The sequence below is a fragment of the Sciurus vulgaris genome (genome assembly GCF_902686455.1).
Source record: "Sciurus vulgaris genome assembly, chromosome: 5".
Lineage (NCBI taxonomy): Eukaryota > Metazoa > Chordata > Mammalia > Rodentia > Sciuridae > Sciurus > Sciurus vulgaris.
Window position 1 is genome coordinate 115,658,114 of NC_136465.1, and position 21,291 is coordinate 115,679,404.

At 38.9% G+C, this 21,291-nt stretch overlaps 2 protein-coding genes across 5 annotated transcripts in view; one reads left to right on the top strand and one right to left on the bottom strand.

The window, feature by feature from the left end:
• The window catches only part of SP1 (Sp1 transcription factor), a 34,199-nt gene extending 15,677 nt beyond the window's left edge, over positions 1-18,522 (top strand). For 2 of the 4 annotated variants that reach the window (XM_079140854.1, XM_079140855.1), the window contains exons 4-6: positions 8,832-9,000; positions 13,571-13,770; positions 14,447-18,522. In XM_079140854.1, the coding sequence (XP_078996980.1) occupies positions 8,832-9,000; positions 13,571-13,770; positions 14,447-14,760 (683 nt within the window). In that variant the 3' untranslated portion in view covers positions 14,761-18,522. The remainder of the gene's footprint in view (positions 1-8,831; positions 9,001-13,570; positions 13,771-14,446) is intronic. The other 2 variants (XM_079140857.1, XM_079140856.1) reach the window with 2 other exon arrangements.
• SP7 (Sp7 transcription factor) overlaps positions 1-21,291 on the bottom strand; it is an 82,911-nt gene that overhangs the window by 54,389 nt on the left and 7,231 nt on the right. The window lies entirely within an intron of this gene.

The following is a 21,291-nucleotide window of genomic DNA, read 5'->3' on the forward strand; positions in this document are numbered from 1 at the left end:
TTATGAATTTGAATAGAATCTTTTCTTCTGTTTTCTTTTCTTTTTCATTTTTTTTAGTACCTGGGAATTGAACCTTGAGGCACATTACCATTGAGGTACATTATTTCTCTTTTGTCAAATATTCAGGTAGTTTCACATTTTTCTACATTTTGAATATTAATACATTAAAGTACAGTTTTCTCTCTTTCTCTCTCTCTTTTTTTTTTTTTTGGTGGGATGTACCAGGGAGTTAACCAGGGGCACTTGACCACTGAGCCACATCACAGACCTTTTTTTTTTAATTAAAATTTTTTCATTTTTACAGACTGCATTTTGATTCATTGTACACAGTTGGGTTCAACTTTTCATTTCTGTGGCTGTACACAATGTAGATTCACACCATTCATGTAATCATAAATATACATAGGGTAATACTGTTTCATTTTACTATCTTTCTGTCCCCTACCCCCTCCCACCCCATTTTCCTCTACACCATCCAAAGTTCCTTCATTCTTCTCTTCCCCCCGCCACCCCGCCTTGTTATATGTCATCATTCATTTATCAGAGAAAACATTCGGCCTTTGGTTTTTTGGGCTTGGCCTATTTCACTTAGCATGATATTTTACAACTTCATCCATTCACCAGCAAATGTCATAATTTCATTCTTTATGGCCAAGTAATATTCCATTGTATATATATACCACAGTTTCTTTATCCATTCATCAATTGAAGGGCATCTCGGTTTGTTCCACAATCTAGCTATTGTGAATTGAACTGCTATGAACATTGATGTGGCTGCATCAATGTAGTATGCTGATTTAAGTCCTTTAGGTATAAACTGAGGAGTGGGATAGCTGGGTCAAATGGTGGTTCCATTCCAAGTTTTCTGAGGAATATCTCCATATTGCTTTCCACAGTGGCTGCACTAATTTGTAGTCCCACCAGCAATATGAGTGTACCTTTTTCCCCACATCCACGCCAACACTTATTGTTGCTTGTGTTCTTGATAATAGCCATTCTAATTGGAGTTACATGAAATCTTAGGGTGGTTTTAATTTGCATTTTTCTAATCACTAGGGATGCTGAGCATTTTTTCATATATTTGTTGGTCACCTGTATATCTTCTGTGAAGTGTCTGCCCAGTTCCTCAGCCCATTTATCGATTGGGTTCTTTGTATTTTGGATGTAAAGTTTTTTAAGTTCTTTATAAACGTTGGAGATGAGTGCTCTGTCTGAAGTGTGTGTGGAAAAGATTTTCTCCCACTCTGTAGGCTCTCTTTTCACATTATTGATTGTTTCCTTTGTTGAGAAAAAGCTTTTTAGTTTGAATCTATCCCATTTATTGATTCTTGCATTTATTTCTCACAGACCATTTTTAATTTTTATTTTAAGATAGGATCTCCCTAAGTTGCTCAGGGACTCACTAAGTTGCTGAGGCTGACTTTGAACTTGTGATCCTCCTGCCATAACTTCTTGAGCCGCTGATAAGAGCGGCCAGTTTTCTCATTTTGAATCATTTCCTTAAATTAAATCCTTGGGAGTTGAATTACTGATATCATTAATTTCATAATCAATGTTGAAAGAATTGAGAACATGAAACTTAAAATATAGTAAACACATTTGAATTTTTCTTTGTCATATTAAGCAAAGTTGAAGGAAATCATTATAGGAAAAGGACATAAATACAAACCCCCTGCCCCCCACTTCTTTTGCAGTACTGGGAATTGAACCCAGAGGCACTCTACCATTAAGCTGTATCCCCAACACTTTATTTTTTATTTTGAGACAGGGTCTCACTAAGTTACCAAGGCCAGCCTCGAATTAGGCTGTCCTGCCTCAGCCTCCCACGTCCATGAGATTATAGGAGTGGACCACTGTACCAAGCTACACCTATACATATTTCTATAGTAACATTTATACCATTTATCCTTTTGTCATGTTGTCCTTGGCAGTTTAAAGTCACGATAAGTTTTTGCAGTGCCTAGGTGTAAATGAGAGTATCTATTTTTAGTATTTATGTATTAATATGAACATATTAAGACAGAATATGAAGGTATAGACCAGTGGTAGAGTGCCAGCTTAGGATGACCAATGCCCTAGATTTGATCCCCAGCAGTATTAGGAAGAAAAAGAAAATAAAGGGGCTGGGGAAATAACTCAGTCGATAGAGTGCTTGCACCCAAAAAAAAAAAAAAAAAGAAAGAAAGAAAATATAAAGTTCAGCATTCACATTAAGAATGTTATTTTCTAGATTATGTAGCGAGGATTTGAAATATCGCTTCTAGTATGTCTGGTCATATAATTGTTCTAGGGGCATTACTTATGTATAGATTTTTTTAAAAAATAAATTTGGATGCAGCATTGTTTCCTTGGTCTTTTTCTGCTTAGAGGTGACCACACTGTCTCTCTTTTTATTTTCAAGTTGTTAATGGACCTTTATTTTATTTATATGTGGTGCTGATAATCAATCCCAGTGCCTCACACATACTAGGCAAGTGCTTTACGACTGAGCTACAACTCCAGCCCCTCATGTATAGATTTAAATAGATCTATTATCAAGTGGTATTCAGCATCTAAGTGCCTATTTGAATTGTCATTTCAAGTGGGGGGTCTCAGGATGGTACGGATAGAAAAATTGCTTCTTTAGTATTCAGATTTTTGTGGAGGATGTAACTATTATGAGTACAAATAGTACTCATTTATTGCATATGGTTTATTGCATATGAATTGTGAACAAAATGAAGATGAAAAGATAATTTATTAGGATGGTAGATTTTGGATGCCCTCTATTTTGATTTATATAAATGTTAAGTATTATAAATATTTTTGAGAACTACCTTCATAGAACTTTAAATCATTGATGGCTGCTGTTATTGATTTTTCTTTAGGCCCTACTTTAGAAACTAATTTACTTAGTATTGTTAATATGAGGCAATCTCTAGGATACTTGGGTATTTTTCTTTCTTCTTGTGCCCCTTGCCCCCCCCCAGTGCTGGGCATTGAACCCAGGGCCTCATGGGCCTCATGCATGCTGGGCAAGCACTCTACCTCTGAGCCACATCCCCAGTCTATATTTTTCTTTCTTATGAACTTCTCTACTTTCCTCCAGTATTTTCTCTCTCTCTCTCTTAGCATCTAATTGCTATATTTTATCCTGAAAAATCTCTGAAAACATAAATTTAATCTGCATATTTTTTCTTTTATTTCTTTTCCTCCTCATCCCCCCCCCCTTTTTTTTTGGGGGGGGGGCACCAGGGATTGAACCCAGGGATGCTTAACCACCTAGTGACACCTACCAGGCCTTTTTAGAGGCACACCCGCCATGCTTTTTTTCAGACAGAGTCTCACTAAATTGCTTAGGACTTCCCTAAATTGGGGAGGCTGGTTTTGAACTTGCAATTCTTCTGCCTCAACCTCTTGGGCCACTGGAATTACAGTCCTGTGCTACCATGCCCAGCTATATTTCATTTTTTCTTCTTTTTTTTCCAGGCAACTCAGAGTATGTACTTAGAACATATATTACCACATTTTGTTATTTCTCTTTTGTCAAAATTCAGATAGTGTCAAATTTTCTGTATTTTTATTTTATTTATTCATTTATTATTTGTGGGACAGTGGGTTGCTTTACCATTGAGTTACATTCCCAGCCCTTTTTATTTTGAGACAGGATCTAAGTTGCCTAGGCTGGCCTTGAACTTTTGATCCTCCTGCCTCACCTCTATAGTAGCTGGGATTACAGACCTGTGCCACCGCTTCTAGCTATTTATTTTTCATTACTGGGGATTGAGTGCAGGAGTACTCTACCACTGAGCCACATATTTAGCCCTTTTTATTTTTTAATTTTTTTAAAAATTTATTTATTTTTCTGGGGATTGAACCCAGGGACTCATTATCATTGAGGTACATCTCTAGCCCTTGGGATCTTCATGCCCTAGCCTCTGAAGTTGCTGGGATAAGAGGCCTGGTCCATGTGTCCAGCTCAGCTATTTTTAAATATGAATATATATAAGCATGTAGTTTCTCATTTTGAATAATTTCCTGAGACTAAGTCCTCAGGACCATTCAACCCCAACCTTTTCTGTTTTTTGAGTTACAGTGATTGAATCCAGTCAGTCATGTTCTACTGCCAAACTCCATCCCCATACCTTTTTGTTTTTTGTCTTGAGCGGTGTGTAAATTGCCCAGTCCTCAAACTGGTGACCCTCCTGCCTCAGCCTCCCAAGTAGCTGGGATTACAGGTGTGTGCCACTGTGCCCAAGTATTTTTAATAGGCACCAAATATATCTTAAACTCTTGTGTAATGATTATTCTGTTTCAGTGTTGAATCCAATGGTGAGAAACAAAATGGTTAATTACTATTAACTTTATTTTGTTTTATTTTTATTTTTTTTTGTTTTAGGATATTTTATTGCTATTTTAAGGGCCTTTAGGGTAGAATTTGATGTTACAAAGGACTCTAGACTGCTGATGATATAGTCCATCTTGGAGGGTGCTTGCCTAGCATGCAGAAGGACTGGGGTTCGAATCCCAGCATCCCCAGATGGGGAAAAAACAACAACAAAGGACTCTAGATATGGTAACATACTATGGGTATGGTATATGGTTGCAAAAAAAAAAAAAAAAAAAACTATTAAAAGACACATTAAGGCCTCCTGTTATTTTCTTATATACAATGTATTAAGTGCCTTAAATGTTCCAGGAACAATTTCTAGATATGCTTTAACATTAATTTTATTATGAAATCTAATTATATCCTCTTTGCTAATGAGGAAACTAAGACTCAGAGAGGTTACTTAGCAAAATAGTAAATCAGAATTCAAACCTAGGTTTGCCCAATATTACTATTTAATTATAGCATATGTAATTTTTCATATTATCAGTTTTAAGCATCAGAGGCTCTCAATAATTTTAAATTGTGACTTGATGGATGTGAACAATCCAGAGGTCAGTTAAATGAACCTGATTAAGCCAGGCAAGGTGGTGTGTAAGCCCAGCAGTGCAGTAGGCTGAGGCAGAAGGATCCCAACTTCAAGGCCAGTCTCAGCAATTTAGCCAGACCCTGTCTCAAAATAAAAGGACTAAGAATGTAGCTCAGTGGTAGAATTTCCCTGAGTTCAATCCCCAGTACCAAAACCAAACAAACCCTAATTGTGTTCATCTCTTTCTTTCTTTCTTTTTTTTGGTTTTTAGCTTTGGATTGAACCCAGGGGTGCTTAACCACTGAGCCCCACTCCCAGCCCTTTTTTGTACTTTATTTAGAGACAGTGTCTTGGCTGCCTTGCTTAGGGCCTCGCTGAGACTGGCTTTGAACTCTCAGTCCTCCTGCAACAGCCTCCTGAGCTGCTGGGATTACAGGTGTATATCACTGCTCCCAACTTGATCTCTTCTATAATTCAGGGAAATAATGGAAGTGTGAAATAAGTTCAAAATGTTTTATCACTTTCCTATTTATTTTTTTCACCTTTTTTTTTTTTTTTTTTTTTTTAGGCATATATGGACAAAATACCTTTACTTTGTTCATTTAGTGGTGTTTTTTTTGTTGTTGTTGTTGTTTGTTTTTAATGCTGGGGATTGAACCCAGTGCCTCCCATTTCCTAGGCAAGCGCTCTACCACTGAGCCACAACCCCAGCCCCCTTTCCTATTTATTTCATTCTATCCTGGTTTTATTAAAGCAAAATGTCTATATTTTTCTAACCATTGTGCCTTTCCCACATTTTCCTCTGTGGTGTGTGTGTATGTATGTGTATGTATATGTGTGTGTTTATGTATGTATGTATGTATGTGTGTGTGTGTGTGTGTGTGTGTGTGTGTTTTAATGAGTTTGTATCCACACCAGTCTGTACCAATCTGTACCTTTAGTTTCATGATGAATAATAAAACTAGATAATATTTAGTAAGGATACATTACCAAAACTGTAAAAATGCCTAGTTTTCATGGAGAGACATCTAAAATATCTTATACTTTAAAATCATGCCTTTTAAAATTTGTGTGCCCCCCACCCTATTCTGTTTTTCTCTTTTGTGGGGGTACTAAGGATTGAACCCAGGGCACCTTACCACTGAGCTACATCCTCAGTCTTTTGTGTTTTGTTACAGGGTCTCACTAAACTGGTCTGAAACTTGGAATTCTCCTGTATCAACCTTTGAAGTAGCTGGGAATTAAAATTTTTTTTTTTATCTTAAACTTCTTGCTTGGGAGGTAGTTTCAAAAGTCACATCTCTCCCTTAGTTACACTGACACCTACTGGTAGTAGTAATTTTCGCCTTTGTGCAGTTTCCCCTCTAATTTAGGAAAACTAACCACTTCCTGAACCTCTTTTTTTTTTAAACCAAAACACTGAACTTGAATGGGATCAGAATTACAACTGTCAAGGACCTAGTCAGTACCTTCCTTTATGGCACCATGAACCAGTTCTTACATTTATATAAAGTACTAGCCCTAATTTTAACTCTTTGGCATTCATCTCTCTAGCATCGTCTTCTTCCTCTACTTCAAGTTCATCCCTACACATCATGGCCTACTAGACCTAGTCCATTACTCCTCTTAAAGTATTCCCTCTGCCTTGACCACCCTTCCCTTGCCATCGTTTTTAATCTGACTAACTCCTATGTTTGGCCCAAATGTCAGCTCCTCTAGGAAGCCTCTGAAATTCCTCACTGGGGACATTACCCATTTTAGTTCTAGAACATCCTTTGAATGCTTTCTGTATTAATATTTATCACATTATATTGAAATTATATGTTTCTCTTATGTAGTAAACTATAAGCTCTTCAGTAGTGAAAACTGTGTATTTGAAGCTTCAAATCCTAATATATGTACCGGAAAAAGTCAGTAAATAACTGATAGGCATTTCTATAGCCTTCACTTATGAAATCCACATTATACAGGATGCTATTGGGTGTAAAACTTAATGGGTTATATATTTTCAAGGGGACAAATTTGTTGAAATATGTATTCAGTAAGACATCCCTCATGTAATGTATAATGCTATGATAATTCTCTATAATTAAGAAAAATGTACAAGAAGCAAATTTAGAAGTCAGTTATATATATTTATATAGCGTACACATTACTTATGAATGAGCAAGGGCTTGGCTTTGTTTAACAGTGAAAGAAGTATCTGGTGCCATTCTCTGTTCTTATGTGGTCTAATTTTAAATATTATCATCAAACTTCTTTTAGAGATGCTTACCTACTTACAGTATAGTTCTGGCAGTTGGACAAACAAAATAAAAACTCTATTTGACACACACACACATACAACACAAATCATGAACACAAATACCAGTAGGGCATACTGAGATATAAACAGATTAAATTGTTCTTTTTCTAAAACTGTTATTAAAAAGACAGGCAAGGGCTGGGGTTGTGGCTCAGTGGAAGAGCGCTTCACTTACCTAGCATGTACGAGGCACTGGGTTTGATTCTCAGTACCACATATAAATAAATAAATAAATAAATAAATAAATAAAATAAAGGTCCATTGCCAACTAAAAATATTTAAAAAAAAAAAGACAGGCAAGGGGCTGGGGAGATAGCTCAGTCGGTAGAATGCTTGCCTTGTAAGCACAAGGCCCTGGGTTTGATCCCCAGCACCCAAAAAAAAAAAAATAAGGCAAGTCAGGTGTGGTGTCCCATGCCTGTAATCCAAGTAACTTGGGAGGTTAAGGCAGAAGGATCAAGCTCAGGCCAGCCCTGGCAATTTTAGGGAGACCCTGTCTCAAAATAAATAAATAAAAGGACTGGAGATATATTAGCTCAGTCATAGAGTGGCCCTGGGTTCAATCCCCAATATCAGAAAAAGGGGTGGGGGTAGGTAATAAATTCTGGTATGATGTTGGTGCTTTGCTGGCATTTCATCCCTCTTGACTGTTTATGTATTTTTAGATTTTTTTTTTAGAGAATAGGGTCTTGCTATGCTACCCAGGTTGGCCTCCAGCTTCTGGGCTCAAGCAAACCTCTTCAGCCTCCTAGGTAGCTGGAACTATAGGTACATGCCACCATAACCAGCCCCCCACCACACACACACTTTTTTAAAATTAACATTTATTTATTTGTAGTACTAGGGATTGAACCCAGGGTCACTCTACCACTGAACCATATCTTAAGTTCATTTTATTTTCAATTTTGAGACAGGATCTTACTGAGTTGCTGAGACTGACAATGAACCTGTCATCCTTCTGCCTCAGCCTCTCCAGACACTGGGATTATTTACAGGCACATGATGTTGTGCCAACCACCCCCCCATGACATTTGAAATTAATTATTTCTAACCTTATACCCAAGTTTTTGTATTTGAGCTGGACACAGTTGTGCATGCCTGTAGTCCCAACAACTTGGAGGCTGAGACAGGAGGATCACAAGTTTTAGCTCAACCTCAAGAACTCAGTATGACTCTGTCTTAAAATAAAAAACAAAATGGGCTGCGGATGTAGCTGAGTATAAAACACCCCTGGGTTCAATTGCCAGTCCTAAGCGCGCTGGCACACACGCACGCCTTTGAAATCATAGTTCAATCCTGTACTCCAGACAAAAAAAAAATCTTGAAGAGATTCAGGCTTGGCGGATTATACCTTCAGTTCCAGGTATTCAGGAGGCTGAGGTAGGAGGATAAGTTTGAAGCTAACCTGAGCAATTTAGGGAAACCCTATCTCAAATTAGAAAAATAACAGAGCTCAGGATGTAGCTTAATGATAAAGTGTCCCTGGATTCAGTCCCCAGTAACGGGGGTGGGAAGAACAAAAAAGCCTTGAATAAATGTGCTGTGAATGAATGTGAGATGTCATTGAGATGTCTGTCTGTCATTACCTACCCAATTCCCTTTTTGACCCTGGTTTCCCTTAATGTCAGGTGATCATGGAGCTCAACTTGGCCTCCATGGGGCTGGTGGTGATGGGATACATGATGACACAGCAGGTGGAGAAGAAGGAGAGAACAGCCCAGATCCCCAACCCCAGGCTGGTCGGAGGACCCGGCGAGAAGCATGCACCTGCCCTTACTGTAAAGACAGTGAAGGAAGGTAAGTTGACACAGTTGACTCTTTTTGAGTATGAAGAAAAATTAATGGACTAGAAAGGAAGATGAAAAGAATTAAAAGAGAGTTAATTTTTTAACATTTAAGACTCAGGCAATTTATTTTATTTTATTTTATTTTAGTACTAGGGATTGAACTCAGGGGCACTTTTCCACTGAGCTACATCTCCAACCCTTTATATACTTTGAGACAGGGTCTCACTAAGTTGCTGAGGCTGGCCCTGACTTGGGATTCTCCTGCCTGGCTCTCCTGAGTCTCTGGGATTACAGGTGTATGTTACCACACCCAACTATATTATGGAATTTTGATTCCAGTTCTAATCTTTCATTCACTCTTATAACATAGGGACTTTAGAGGTCCCCACTTTAACCCAGAATTAAGGAAATCAGATGGATTTAACTGGTATAATAATTACCACCAAATGTCTGTTTTAGGATGATTTTAACAAGATTGCTTATAGAAAAGCAAAGAAAAACCTACTTTCTATGATGATTTCTTACAGTGGCTTTGTGAGTATCATGAGATTCCCAGAGTCTTGCTTTCACTCAAAATAGAAAAAAAAAATGCTTACTTCAGATAGAAAATTCTTAAATCTAAAATGTCCTGCAGAGCAAAGTTCTGACAAATTTTTTCACGAGTAGCACTTGTTATTTACCTCTGTTGAGTTTTAAGTACTATTCTTTTCCTTGAAGTCACTGCTTTTGAAAAAGAACAGAAAGTAAATGCTTTATAAATGCTTAAAAAAAAAAAAAAATCTGTTCCCAGGCAGGTGTGGTGGCACACACATGTAATCCCAGCAGTTCAGGAGGCTAAGGCAGGAGGATTGCAAGTTCAAAGCCAGCCTCAGTAACTTCGTGAGACCCAGTCTCAAAATAAAAAATAAAAAAGTCTGGGGATGTGGCTCAGGGCTTGAGTGCTGCTGGGTTCAATCCCTGGTATCAGAGTAAAAACTAAGTTAAAAAAATAAAAATCTGTTACCCCCTGATGAGGAGAATCACAACCTCTGGGACAGGAGTCCCCTGTGTTTCTCCTTTGCTAGCAAAGCAATAATTTTTTTTTTCTTTTCCAAAAAAAAAAAAAAAAAAAAAAGAAGTTTAAGTTTTGTTCCATTAAATAACCGCAAAAATAGAAAAATAAGAAAGTACCAAAACAAAATAATTTGAATTCTTTGTTGTTTATCCTGTGTTGTAGAAAAGCAGACCAGATGCAGTTAAGTCAGAACCACTGAGTACAGTACAGTTATCCTCTAACAAAACTTCAGATGGCTTACTTGTGTTTTTTGAAGGAAACTCTGATTTGCTCCTGTGATTTCATTTCTGTTATGGTTTTTTCTTTTGCTAGTAATATTATGTGCTGTTCAAACACAAAGAAAATTCCCTCATGAAAATCTCCTCAGTGCCCACTGATGGTTCACACATGTCATAAATTGGTTTGGGAGGGGCTGGGGTTGTAGCTCAGTGGTATAGCACTTGCCTAGCATGTGTGAGGCACTGGGTTCGATTCTCAACACCACAGGTTTACAAATAAAGTAAAGGTCCATTGACAATTTTAAAAATACTTTTTAAAAATTAATTTTGGAAAAAATGCTTCAGAACAGTTTCCTGAGAGGAAAGTAGGATCTGCTTCATATAGGGGGAACATTAAACATTTAATTTTTTTTTTTTTTTTTTGACATACATTGCACTAATTAGGGTTCCTAATTGATCCTTTATGCCTCTCCTCTTTCTTTTTTTTTTTTCTTTCTTTTTTTTTTTTTTTTAATTTTTAATTTCTTGGTACCAAGGATTGAACCAAGTGGCATTTAACCACTGAGGCACATCCCCAGCCTTTTTTAAAATTTTGTTTAGATACAGGGTCTCTCTAATTTGCTTTGGACCTTGCTAAGTTACTAAGGCATGCTTTGAATTCTCCTAAGCCCCTGGGGTTACAGGTGTGTACCACCATGCTTGTCCCCTCTTTTTTAAGATAGAGTCTTGTTATATTTTTAAGATAGGGTCTTGTTATATCATGTTTTCTGGCCTCAAACTCCTGGTTTCAAGCAGTTCTCCTGCCTCAGGCTCCTCATTGGCTGAGACTGTAGGCACATGGCACTGCATCTGACTGTTCTTTTCTGTTTTAACTTTTGTCCAGCTTATCCACCTTTTCCCCTGAAGTCTGTGATAATGCCCTACCTTTTTGGTTTTATTCTTTACCATTTGGTTCTTGATTCCTGTTTTAGGGGAAAAGTTCTACAATTGTAAAATACTACCTCCCCCTTTTTTTTGGTACTGGAGTTTGAACCCAAGGGTACTCAACTACTGAGCCACAATTGCAGTTCTATTTTTATATTTTATTTTGAGATAGGGTCTTGCTAAGTTGCTAAGGCTGGCTTTGAACTCATCTCAGCCTCCTGTCTCAGCTGCCACAGCTACTGGGATAACAAGACATGGACCACTGTGCCCAACCATACATTTTTTTTTTTTTTTTAAGTTCCCCACCAATTGTTTAAATGGGCAGACCCTTTTTTTTTTTTTTTTTTTTTTTTTTGCTCATTAGGTAAATCCATAGCCAAATGTACCACTATAATATTTCCCATGGGAAGTGCTTGGGTTGAGACTTGAAGTTCTAGATGACAACAAAATGCCTCCAGACAGCACAAGTCACTGTAATAGTGATCATCTGTCTCTCATTTTTTGATGGTACTGGTGGTATAACCCAGGAGCTACCACTGAACTACACCTCCAACCCTTTTTTTATTTTTATTTTAAGGCAGGGTTTTATTAAATTACTGAGGCTGGCCTAGAGGTTGTAATCCTTCTGACTCAGCTGCATCAAGCAAAGCGAGCATCTTTCTCTGTCTGTTTTTTTTTTTTTTTTTTTTAATTTTTTTTTAGTTGTAGCATTGTAAATGGACACAATACCTTTATTATTTTATTATTTTTATGTGGTGCTGAGGATAGAACCCAGGGACTTCACACATGCTAGGCAAGTACTCTACCACTGAGATGCGATCCCAGCCCTGAGATTATCTCTTTTTAAACATACAAATAACAAAGTTGATTAAGGAACCAGAAAGCAGTAAAAAACAAATTATTCAGTAGAGAAGAAACTTATAACTTGAATTTTGGCAGTGAAGAACCAGAATCAACCGAGTATGATGGTACATACCTGTAATCCTGGACACTCATGGGCGACTAAGACAGGAGGTTTACAAGTTCATGGCCATCCTCTACAACTTAGGGAGACCCTAAGAAACTTAGCAAGACACTGCCTTAAAATAAGAAATAAAAAAGAACCGGAGATGTAGCTCAGTGGTAAAGCACCTCTGGTTTCAATCTCCAATATCAAAACATTAATAACAACAACAAAAAGAACCAGGATCTGCTAGATTGATTGATTGTTTTTAAATCAGCAGGGATTGAACATAGGCTTGCTTTACCACTAAACTACATTCCCAGGCACTCCCCCCTTTTTTTTTCCAGACAGAGTCTCATTAGGATGCTCAGGCTGGTCTTGAACTTGTGATTCCCCCTTCCTAAGCCTCCCCAGTAGCTGGAATTACAGGCATGCACCACCATACTTGTCTAGATTTATCTTCTATAATAGGAGAAACCTTTTTTAAAAATTAAAGTTTAGGGGCTGAGGTTGTGGCTTAGTGCTAGAGCACTTGCCTCACATGTGTGAGGCACTGGGTTGGATTCTCAGCACCAAATATAAATCAATCAATAAAATAAAGGTTCATCAACAACCAAAAAAAATTAAAAAAAAAAAAGTTTAGGAGTTGGGGTAAAGCTCAGTACAGTGTACCTGTGGAGCATACAGGAGGCCCTAGGTTCAGACTCCAGCACTGCAAAAGAGAGAGAGAAAGGAAGGAAGGAAGAAAAGTTTGGACTAGAACCAGACGCCCCGGTGCATGCCTGTAACCTCAGTGACTTTGGAGGCTGAAGCAGGAGGATCACAAATTTGAGGCTAGCCTGGACAACCTAGTGAGACCCCATCTCAAAATAAAAAATAAAAAGGACCACGCCTGGTGGCAAATGCCTGTAATCCCAGCGGCTCCTGAGGCTGAGGCAGGAGTCTTGAGTTCAAAGTCAGCCTTAGTAATTTAGCAAGGCCCTAAGCAACTTGGTGAGACTGTCTCTAAATAAAATACAAAAAAGGACTGGGGATGTGTTGCAGTGTTAAGCACCCCTGAGTTCAATCCCTAGCACCAAAAATTAATTAATTGATTAATTAATTAATTAAAAATAAAAAGGACTTGGGGCTGGGTGTGATAGCATATGCCTATAATCCCAGTGCCTCAAGAGGCTGAGGCAGGAGGATCGCAAGTTCTAAACCATCCTCAGCAACTTAGCAAGGCTCTAAGCAACTAATCTCAGATCCTGTCTCTAAATATAAAATATAAAATGGGCTGGGGTTGTGTGTCAGGAGTTAAGTGCCCCAGGTTCAATCCTTGTACCGATAAAAAAAAAAAAAGAAAAAAGGGGTTTGGAATGTAGCTATTGCTGTTGATATTTTATGGTTCTTTAATTTCAGTCTCCAGAATGAATGATAACAGTTGTTTTCTCAATTTCAGGGGTTCTGGGGATCCTGGCAAAAAGAAACAGCATATTTGCCATATTCAAGGCTGTGGCAAAGTATATGGCAAAACCTCACACCTACGGGCACATTTGCGCTGGCATACAGGCGAAAGGCCATTCATGTGTACCTGGTCATATTGTGGGAAACGCTTTACACGTTCGGATGAGCTGCAGAGACATAAACGCACGCACACAGGTGAGCAAGAGCCTAAGGAAGAAATAGCAATAAGGCAGATGGAAAGACACAGAATATGCCTGTGAAATAGCTAAAACTTCTGAGCAACTTATGTGTGAAAGAGAATATGTAGATCACAAATGGAATTGGAATTAATTTAACAAAATTTGAAGATGGAAGAAAGTAGGTTTCAAGTTGACTTTAAAGGAGGAGCCCTAACCCCATTGCTCTTCCTGGTCTTTGTCCTACCTACTTTCCTGTTAAGTTCTGCCTTATTTTATTGAGTATTCCCCAACCTTTATCTATTTTTCTTCCCCCAAGAAAGGAAAAGATACTTTTGCTAGGTTGTTCATGTTCTTATTACTTCCTAAGGCTAACCTTATTCAATCTCATGTATTTATCTGTTTGTTTGTTTGTTTGTGGTTCTGGGGATTGACCCCAGGAGCATTTTACCATGCAGCTACATCTCCAGTCTTTTTGATTTTTATTTTTAGACAGGTTGTTGCTAAGTGGCTTAGGGCCTCACTAAGTTGCTGAGGCTGACCTTGAACTTGAAATCCTCCTGCCTAAGCCCCAAGTCACTTGAATTGTAGTTGTGTGCTACCACACATGATGTAGTTTGAAGGTGGTGAATTGAGCAAGGTATTTCCGCTTCCTGACATGTCAGCTTCTATCTTTTTTTTCTTCCTTTATCTAGGTGAGAAGAAATTTGCCTGCCCTGAGTGTCCTAAGCGCTTCATGAGGAGTGATCACCTGTCAAAGCATATCAAAACCCACCAGAATAAGAAGGGAGGCCCAGGTGTAGCCCTGAGTGTGGGCACTTTGCCCCTGGACAGTGGGGCAGGTTCAGAAGGCAGCGGCACTGCCACCCCTTCAGCCCTTATTGCCACCAATATGGTAGCCATGGAGGCCATCTGTCCTGAGGGAATTGCCCGTCTTGCCAACAGTGGCATCAACGTCATGCAGGTGGCGGATCTGCAGTCCATTAATATCAGTGGCAATGGCTTCTGAGATCAGGCACCCGGGGCAAGAGACCTATGGGCCAATACCCATCAACCCCGGGATGCAAATTAGCATGGGTCCAAGAGACATGTGGGAGAGAGAGAGCCATGAGGCATTAAAATGCATGGTGATGGGAAGAGTTAGGGGTTGGATACAAAGAAGAGTTGGGGTCCTGACACCCACCTGTATCATCAGTGCCTCCTTAAAGGTGGGAAACATCAGTGAAAATTCTGTTGGTGCCACCCTTTGATGAGCATTTGTTTGATCCCAGTCTCTTCTTATACTTCTTACCCCTGTCTCCTATTCCTGCGTTTCCCCTTCTCAGCTCTCCCATGATGGATCCCCCCCCCTTACCTAAAGCCATCATGCCTTGATAAATATATATGATCATTGAAATACTTTTTAACAAAAAACAGATTCTATATTATATATATATATATATATGCATATATATATAAAGATATATAGAGATGCATTCACAGGGGTTGGCTGGGAGGAGGAAGGAGACCATTCTGTGACCAAAATACCTTGGTCATTTTTTTTTTTTTTATATTGCCTTATTTCCTTAGGGCTGAGCCTTGTTGTGACACATCAAGCTTTTCTGTAGATGTTGTCTTGGCTTCCCACCAGAGTAAGCATTTATATGCTCTGCTTTTAGTTTATATATACATACATAATGTTTTTCTTTTCTTAATTTTATCTTTTTATTTGGGATCAGCTTCTTGCACTCCTCTCTTGACTCAACCCTTTCTGTCTCCCCTTTTCTCACCTGATCACTTCGTGTTTTGTTTTTGATAATGGTCCCTGGATGAGGCACTTCTGTCAATCTCTTAAAAGCCTTAGTCCCAGCAGCAGAATGGAAAAACTTTGAAGCCTAGTCTGATGCTTGAGGTAGCTGTGGAGATCATGTTCAAAATACTACTGACGCAGGCACCTTCATGGTGCTGGAGAGTCAAAGGCATCTCCCTTTATTAGCTCCTCTAAGCATCAAGAATCAGAAGTCTTTCTGTGGAATTGTACAAGAGACCATTTAAAGAGGATATCTGGGATCTGTTTATATAAATTGTCAAAAAGTGGTCAAATAATAAATAGGGACTTTTAATAGGAAAAAGATGTTCTCAGAAGAGGAAGTGACTAATAGTTGGGTTCAGGAGTTAGTGGAGTATTTGGACTTCGGTACCATTGTCTTCCAAGAAAGCTCTAAGCCTTAATGTATGGGCTTCTGAGTTCACACTCTGAAAGGAAGTACACTTCCTCTTTTGAACATCTCGGTAGTTTCTTTCCCTTTATGTTGTTAAAGAACATCAGCCAATAAATCTGTTCTGGGTTTCCATTCTGCAGAACTCCAGAGCATGTGCTAGTGGCAAGACAGTGGTTCTTATGATTTTTTTCCCCTTAATTCTTCCTCATATGTACTTGGGTGGTTCCTAAGGGAAAGGGAAGCACATGATCATGGGGATGATAGCCCAGAACAAAAAGAAATCTTGTCTTACCACTGTGGTTTATAGGAGAGATTGGGAGAAATCATCTGCTTTCTCCGTGGACTGATTCCAGAAGAGACTGATCCAAAAATTATAGCGGCAGGGAACTCTTAGTGCATTTGGCACTGAGATTTAAATGCAACCAGAATTGTCCTCAAAGCCCAGCCATTAAAGCATTGTCTCTCTTGACCTTCTGGTATCTTGTTAGAGAGCTTTTCACTGTGAGGAAGTGTGGAAATGGCTGTGTGTATGTGTGTTATCTGTTAGGTTGGGGATAGGTTTTCTGTTAGCCAATATTAAAAGAGACCTGCAATAAAAAATTACCCTGATCTGATAGAGAAGTGTTTGTGTATGACTGTGTGTATGACTGTGTGTTCGTGCCTGTATATATCTACATACAGATGAGAAATTATATTTGAAATTGTTGGAAAATAAATTCAGATCAAAATGCCTTTCAGGTCCATTACCTAGAAATCTGTCTTAAAACCTGGGTATGTTCCTGAGGTCATTTCTCTGCTTTTTGCTAAATCAGTTATAATTATGACTGGGGGATATTCTGCACTTTCTAAAGAAGAAACTATTTTTGTGTGAAAGTGAAACCCATCATCCAGCTCTATAGCAGAGTCCTTGTTCTTAAGTCTTTTTATCTTGGCTACCAATAGATGATGCTATGATTCTATATATTTTATATAAAATCCATCCAAATTAAGTTTTGGGTAACTTTATGTTGTTGTTAAACTGAAATATAATAGCTGTTAATACTCTAAACAATAGTTCACTCCATTTGGTCCTTTATCTACAGACTTAATACTGTTACCAACACTCAGGAACTATTGCAAGGAACTTTACCCAGATCAGATTCAGAATGCTGAAGTAAAAGTCATCCATAACTGTCCACCATCACACCCTTTATTCCCACTGAAAGGCGGAACTTGGAGCCGGTTATTTTATGTCTGTAATCATGTTCTTTGGCATCTTTTGGAGGAAAGGGACAGGATAATGTGCTGGAGTGTATAGTATTTTGCTCCGTAGAGCATTTCCAGGAATGGAATCTTCTCCAGTATGAAATTATTAGATGCAAACTAGCTTATTGATGCTGAGAACTACAAACTTTTAGATAAGGTTATTTGATGGTGTTTCTCTCTTGGGTGAAAAGTTGCTGGTTCATTACCATGAGTGAATTTATATCCAATTCTTTTCACTTATCCTGTTTCTTTCCCACAGAGGAAGCTCCAGATCCAGCATCTTGTTTGGCCCCCAAATGGAATCAGCTTCTGCTTCTATCTCCAAGCAGCAGCAAGCCATTCAGTCTTTTCCAGGAGAAGTTAGGTGGCTACATTCCTTGAGTCAGGAGCTCTTTACTCCCCCTTTCCTGAACTTTTGGCCAGCAGAAATTAATGAAATTGACATGCACGTTCTGAACATTTTTTCATGATTTTTTAAATTATTATTTTTTTTTGATGACCAAACCTTGCATGACCAGGACTAGTAATATGAAAGCACTCATTGTCTTGTACTTTCAGGTTGCCCATTCACATTCATCTGCTTATCACTTATGTCTCACTTTTTACCCAGAGAAGTAACAACTCACACCATCTTCCTTCAGAGACCTCCCAGCTGGCACTCTATTTTTGGGTGCTATGCAGAATGCAGTTTAATGGATATTTCTCAGCCTGGTTTCAGAATAAATAGAACCTTTGATCCCAAAAAGTGTAGACTGAAGTATGGGGTAAAGATTATGATTGGGGGAGGGTTGGAGACAAAAGCTGTTAATTACTATGGCTGATTTATTTCTACTATACATATATATATATTTTTTGCTTTTGTATATCCTATATAGGAAACTAAGCATTGTATTTTTTTAACAAATCTGAGAAAGCACTATGAACTGCAGGTGTTTGACTTTCAGAATATATTTTGTATTATTAATCTCTTCACATTGTGTGAATACTGGAAGCTGCAGATCTTTGCTAGGACGCAATAAATTTATATACTTTTTGAGGGTTTTTTCTGGGGTGCTAATCAGACCCCTATTATGCTTTGGGGGAGCCCTGGTGCTACATGCCTAAAGTTTTCATTCAGTTGTAAGTACCCTGATGCCTTTTGGACCTTGGAATCAGATCAAAAGAGTTTTGGAGATCAGGTACCAAGGAAATGAGGACATTTGGCTGCCTCAAGTGATAAGGGGCCCTTTGCATAACTCTCCTTCCCTTTATCCAAAGCTGAGTAGCTTCTTTGGGTTGGGAGGAGAAATGTGAAATCTCAGAGTTCATCTTCCCTTAGAAGAGAACCAGTAACTCATGTGCAATGATGAAAGGTGGCAGCAGTAGCTTTGGGGAAAGGGAGGAGGATATGGCACCTCTCCAGCCCCGGAAAACATTGCTTTTGAGAACTGCTGATAAAATATGGGCATGTTATTACTTTTGTTTGGGAGACTGTGTTCTTTCTGGTGCCTGCCTTGGCTCTACTCCGGGGGTACAGACCTCTTCTAGGAGGATGAGCAGACCAGCTTTGAGGTTGACCTATTTCTTTTCTTTGTCTGCCTTCTGTAAATACCAGCCCCCAGGAAAGACATTAAGCAGCCTTAAGCTTAAATTTCTACTCCCTCTTCCACACTTGGCTCACATGTCTTAGATTGAAGACTAGGAAAGGAAAAGAAGGAAAGATCCTGACTTTATTCCTCCCTTAGGCCTTCTCTGCTTTGACTTCAACAACAACCTCAAAAGGATTTTCTCCACAACATTCATTTGAGAGGAAGGAGTATTATTTTCCCATTTGCTCCTTCAAACAGCCCAGTTTTCCTTGTCTAGATGAAGGGATTAACTTCTTCATCTAGTTAACCATGATCTCTCCTTTAATTCTCCTAAGTCCTAGCTCAGTATAAAAAAGAAAAAAGTAAAATAAAATAAAAGGTGGGGGGAGGTTAGGCTGGGGCTGCAGGTAGTGAGGACTTTGTCGATACCTCCCCTGGGTGTGTTTTCCTATTTCTTGCCTTCCGGAATCACACTGTGCCTTCTCCACAGAGGATCGGGTGTCCTCTACCCAGCTTTGCCAGTAACTAACTGCTCTTGAACAACGTCAGCAGGGGCAGCTATTCATATTTCTCATCATCCCTTTCTCCCAGTGGCATCCCACGCATGGCCCTTACTTAGAGTCTAGGGCAAAAAGACTTTGGGAGATCATTCTACATACACACCAGTGGCAGCTGTCCCAGGGCCTGCTCCTCTTCCCAAGTCTGTCATCCTGGGGCAAGGGGTGGTGCTTCAATCTCTGGTGCCTAAAACAAGTTTCTCTCTCTTAACACTGGCAATAACAGTCTCCATACCACTATTGCCTTTTTAAACTTCTTAATAATCTCATGCTGTGTGGTGTTCGTTGTTGATTCCAAACCAGTTATCACCAGGGCTGTGTGGGTAAATACTTTTAATGCTCTCTCATCTTGCTCTTTTCCAGCTTACTCTTGTGTATGTATGATGCTAATTTCTTGTTTTTCAGTTTCTTCGTGCTCCTTTTGTATCATCTTTCTTGTTTCTCCCCCTACCTTTTGTCTCTGGGTGTTTTGGGGCTCTTTTTTTTTCCCCCTTTTGTACAAAGATTAGTTTCGATGTAGTCTGTAGCTCCTTTGTAAACCAATTAAAAAAAGTTTTTTTTAATAAAAAAGCCATGTCTCTGGTGTATTGAGAGGGCGGGGAATGGGGAGATTATGGTTATAACTTCATATTCTGAACTCAACGAATGTTTCCAGATACACTATGTTGTGCTTCTGTGTGTGTTAATTAGTGAAGTTTACCCTACTTCAATCCCAGGTAAAGCTTCATGATCAGGTCACTGTTCCACAACTTTCTAGAAAAGTGAAGAACCAAGGGCTGGGAGTGTAGTTCAGTTGTAGAGCACTTGCCTAACACCTGTGCCAGGTCCTGGCCTTAATCCCAGTTTGGCAAAAAGCAAACAAGGAGAGCCAAAAGAAACGGGCAGCCCCAACTCCTCTTCTTTTTTTTTTTTTTTTTTAATAAGTTTTTATTTTGGAACAATTTTCTTTTTATGGAGAAAGGGATAATTTTAGGTTCACAGAAAGTGCTGGGTGCTGTGGCACATGCCAATAATCCCCAGCAACTGGGGAGGCTGAGGCAGCCTTGAGGATTTCAAGTTCCAGGCCAGCCTCAGCAATAAGCAAGCCCCGATCTTGAAATAAAAAATAAAAAGGACTGGAGATGTAGCCCAGTGTAATGTGTCCCTGGGTTAAATCCTCAGTATTGGGAAGGAAAAAACCTATGGAAAAGTTGCAAAGGGAATACAGGGTTTTTATATAACTCTTACCCAGTTTTCCTCCTCAGATTTTACTAGGGTATGTTGTCAAAACTAAGAAGCTAACATTGGTACATTATGTGAACTGAACTTCATACTATGGGTTTCACTAGTTTTTCACTGATGTCCTCTTTCTGTTTCAGGATCCATTCTAGGGTAACATTGCATTTACTTGCCACATCTCCTTACTCTCCTCTATGACAGTCTTTCCTTGTTTTTCATAACTTGGTCTGTCTTTGGGAATAGTGGCCAGATAGCCTGTATAATAGCCCCCAATCTTGGTTGGTCTGATGTTTTGCTCATTGTCAGCTTTTCTTTTGTTTTGTTTTAGTTGTTGATGGACACAATATTATTTTATTTATTTATTTATTTTTATGTGGTGCTGAGAATTGAACCCAGGGCCTCACGCAGGCTAGGCAAGGCTCTACCACTGAGCCACAATCAGGCCCAACTTATGTGTTTTTTGAATGAATACCACAGGTAAAGTACCCTTTTCATAACACAGTGTCTGCGGTACGCAGTAGCACCGTCAGTGTTAGTGTTTGCCAGATTTCTGCATGATAAAGTTTTCTCTGCCTACTCTGGAAGTGAATCAGTAAGTCTAGCCCAACCTCAATGGGTTGACAGGAATTAATCTTCACCTCAGAGGGGGCAGTATCTGTATTTGTTACTTGGAATTCTGTAAGGAATTTTGATCTCCATTTATTTATTTAGACCATGATTCATATCAGTATGTATTTGTGTATATTTATCT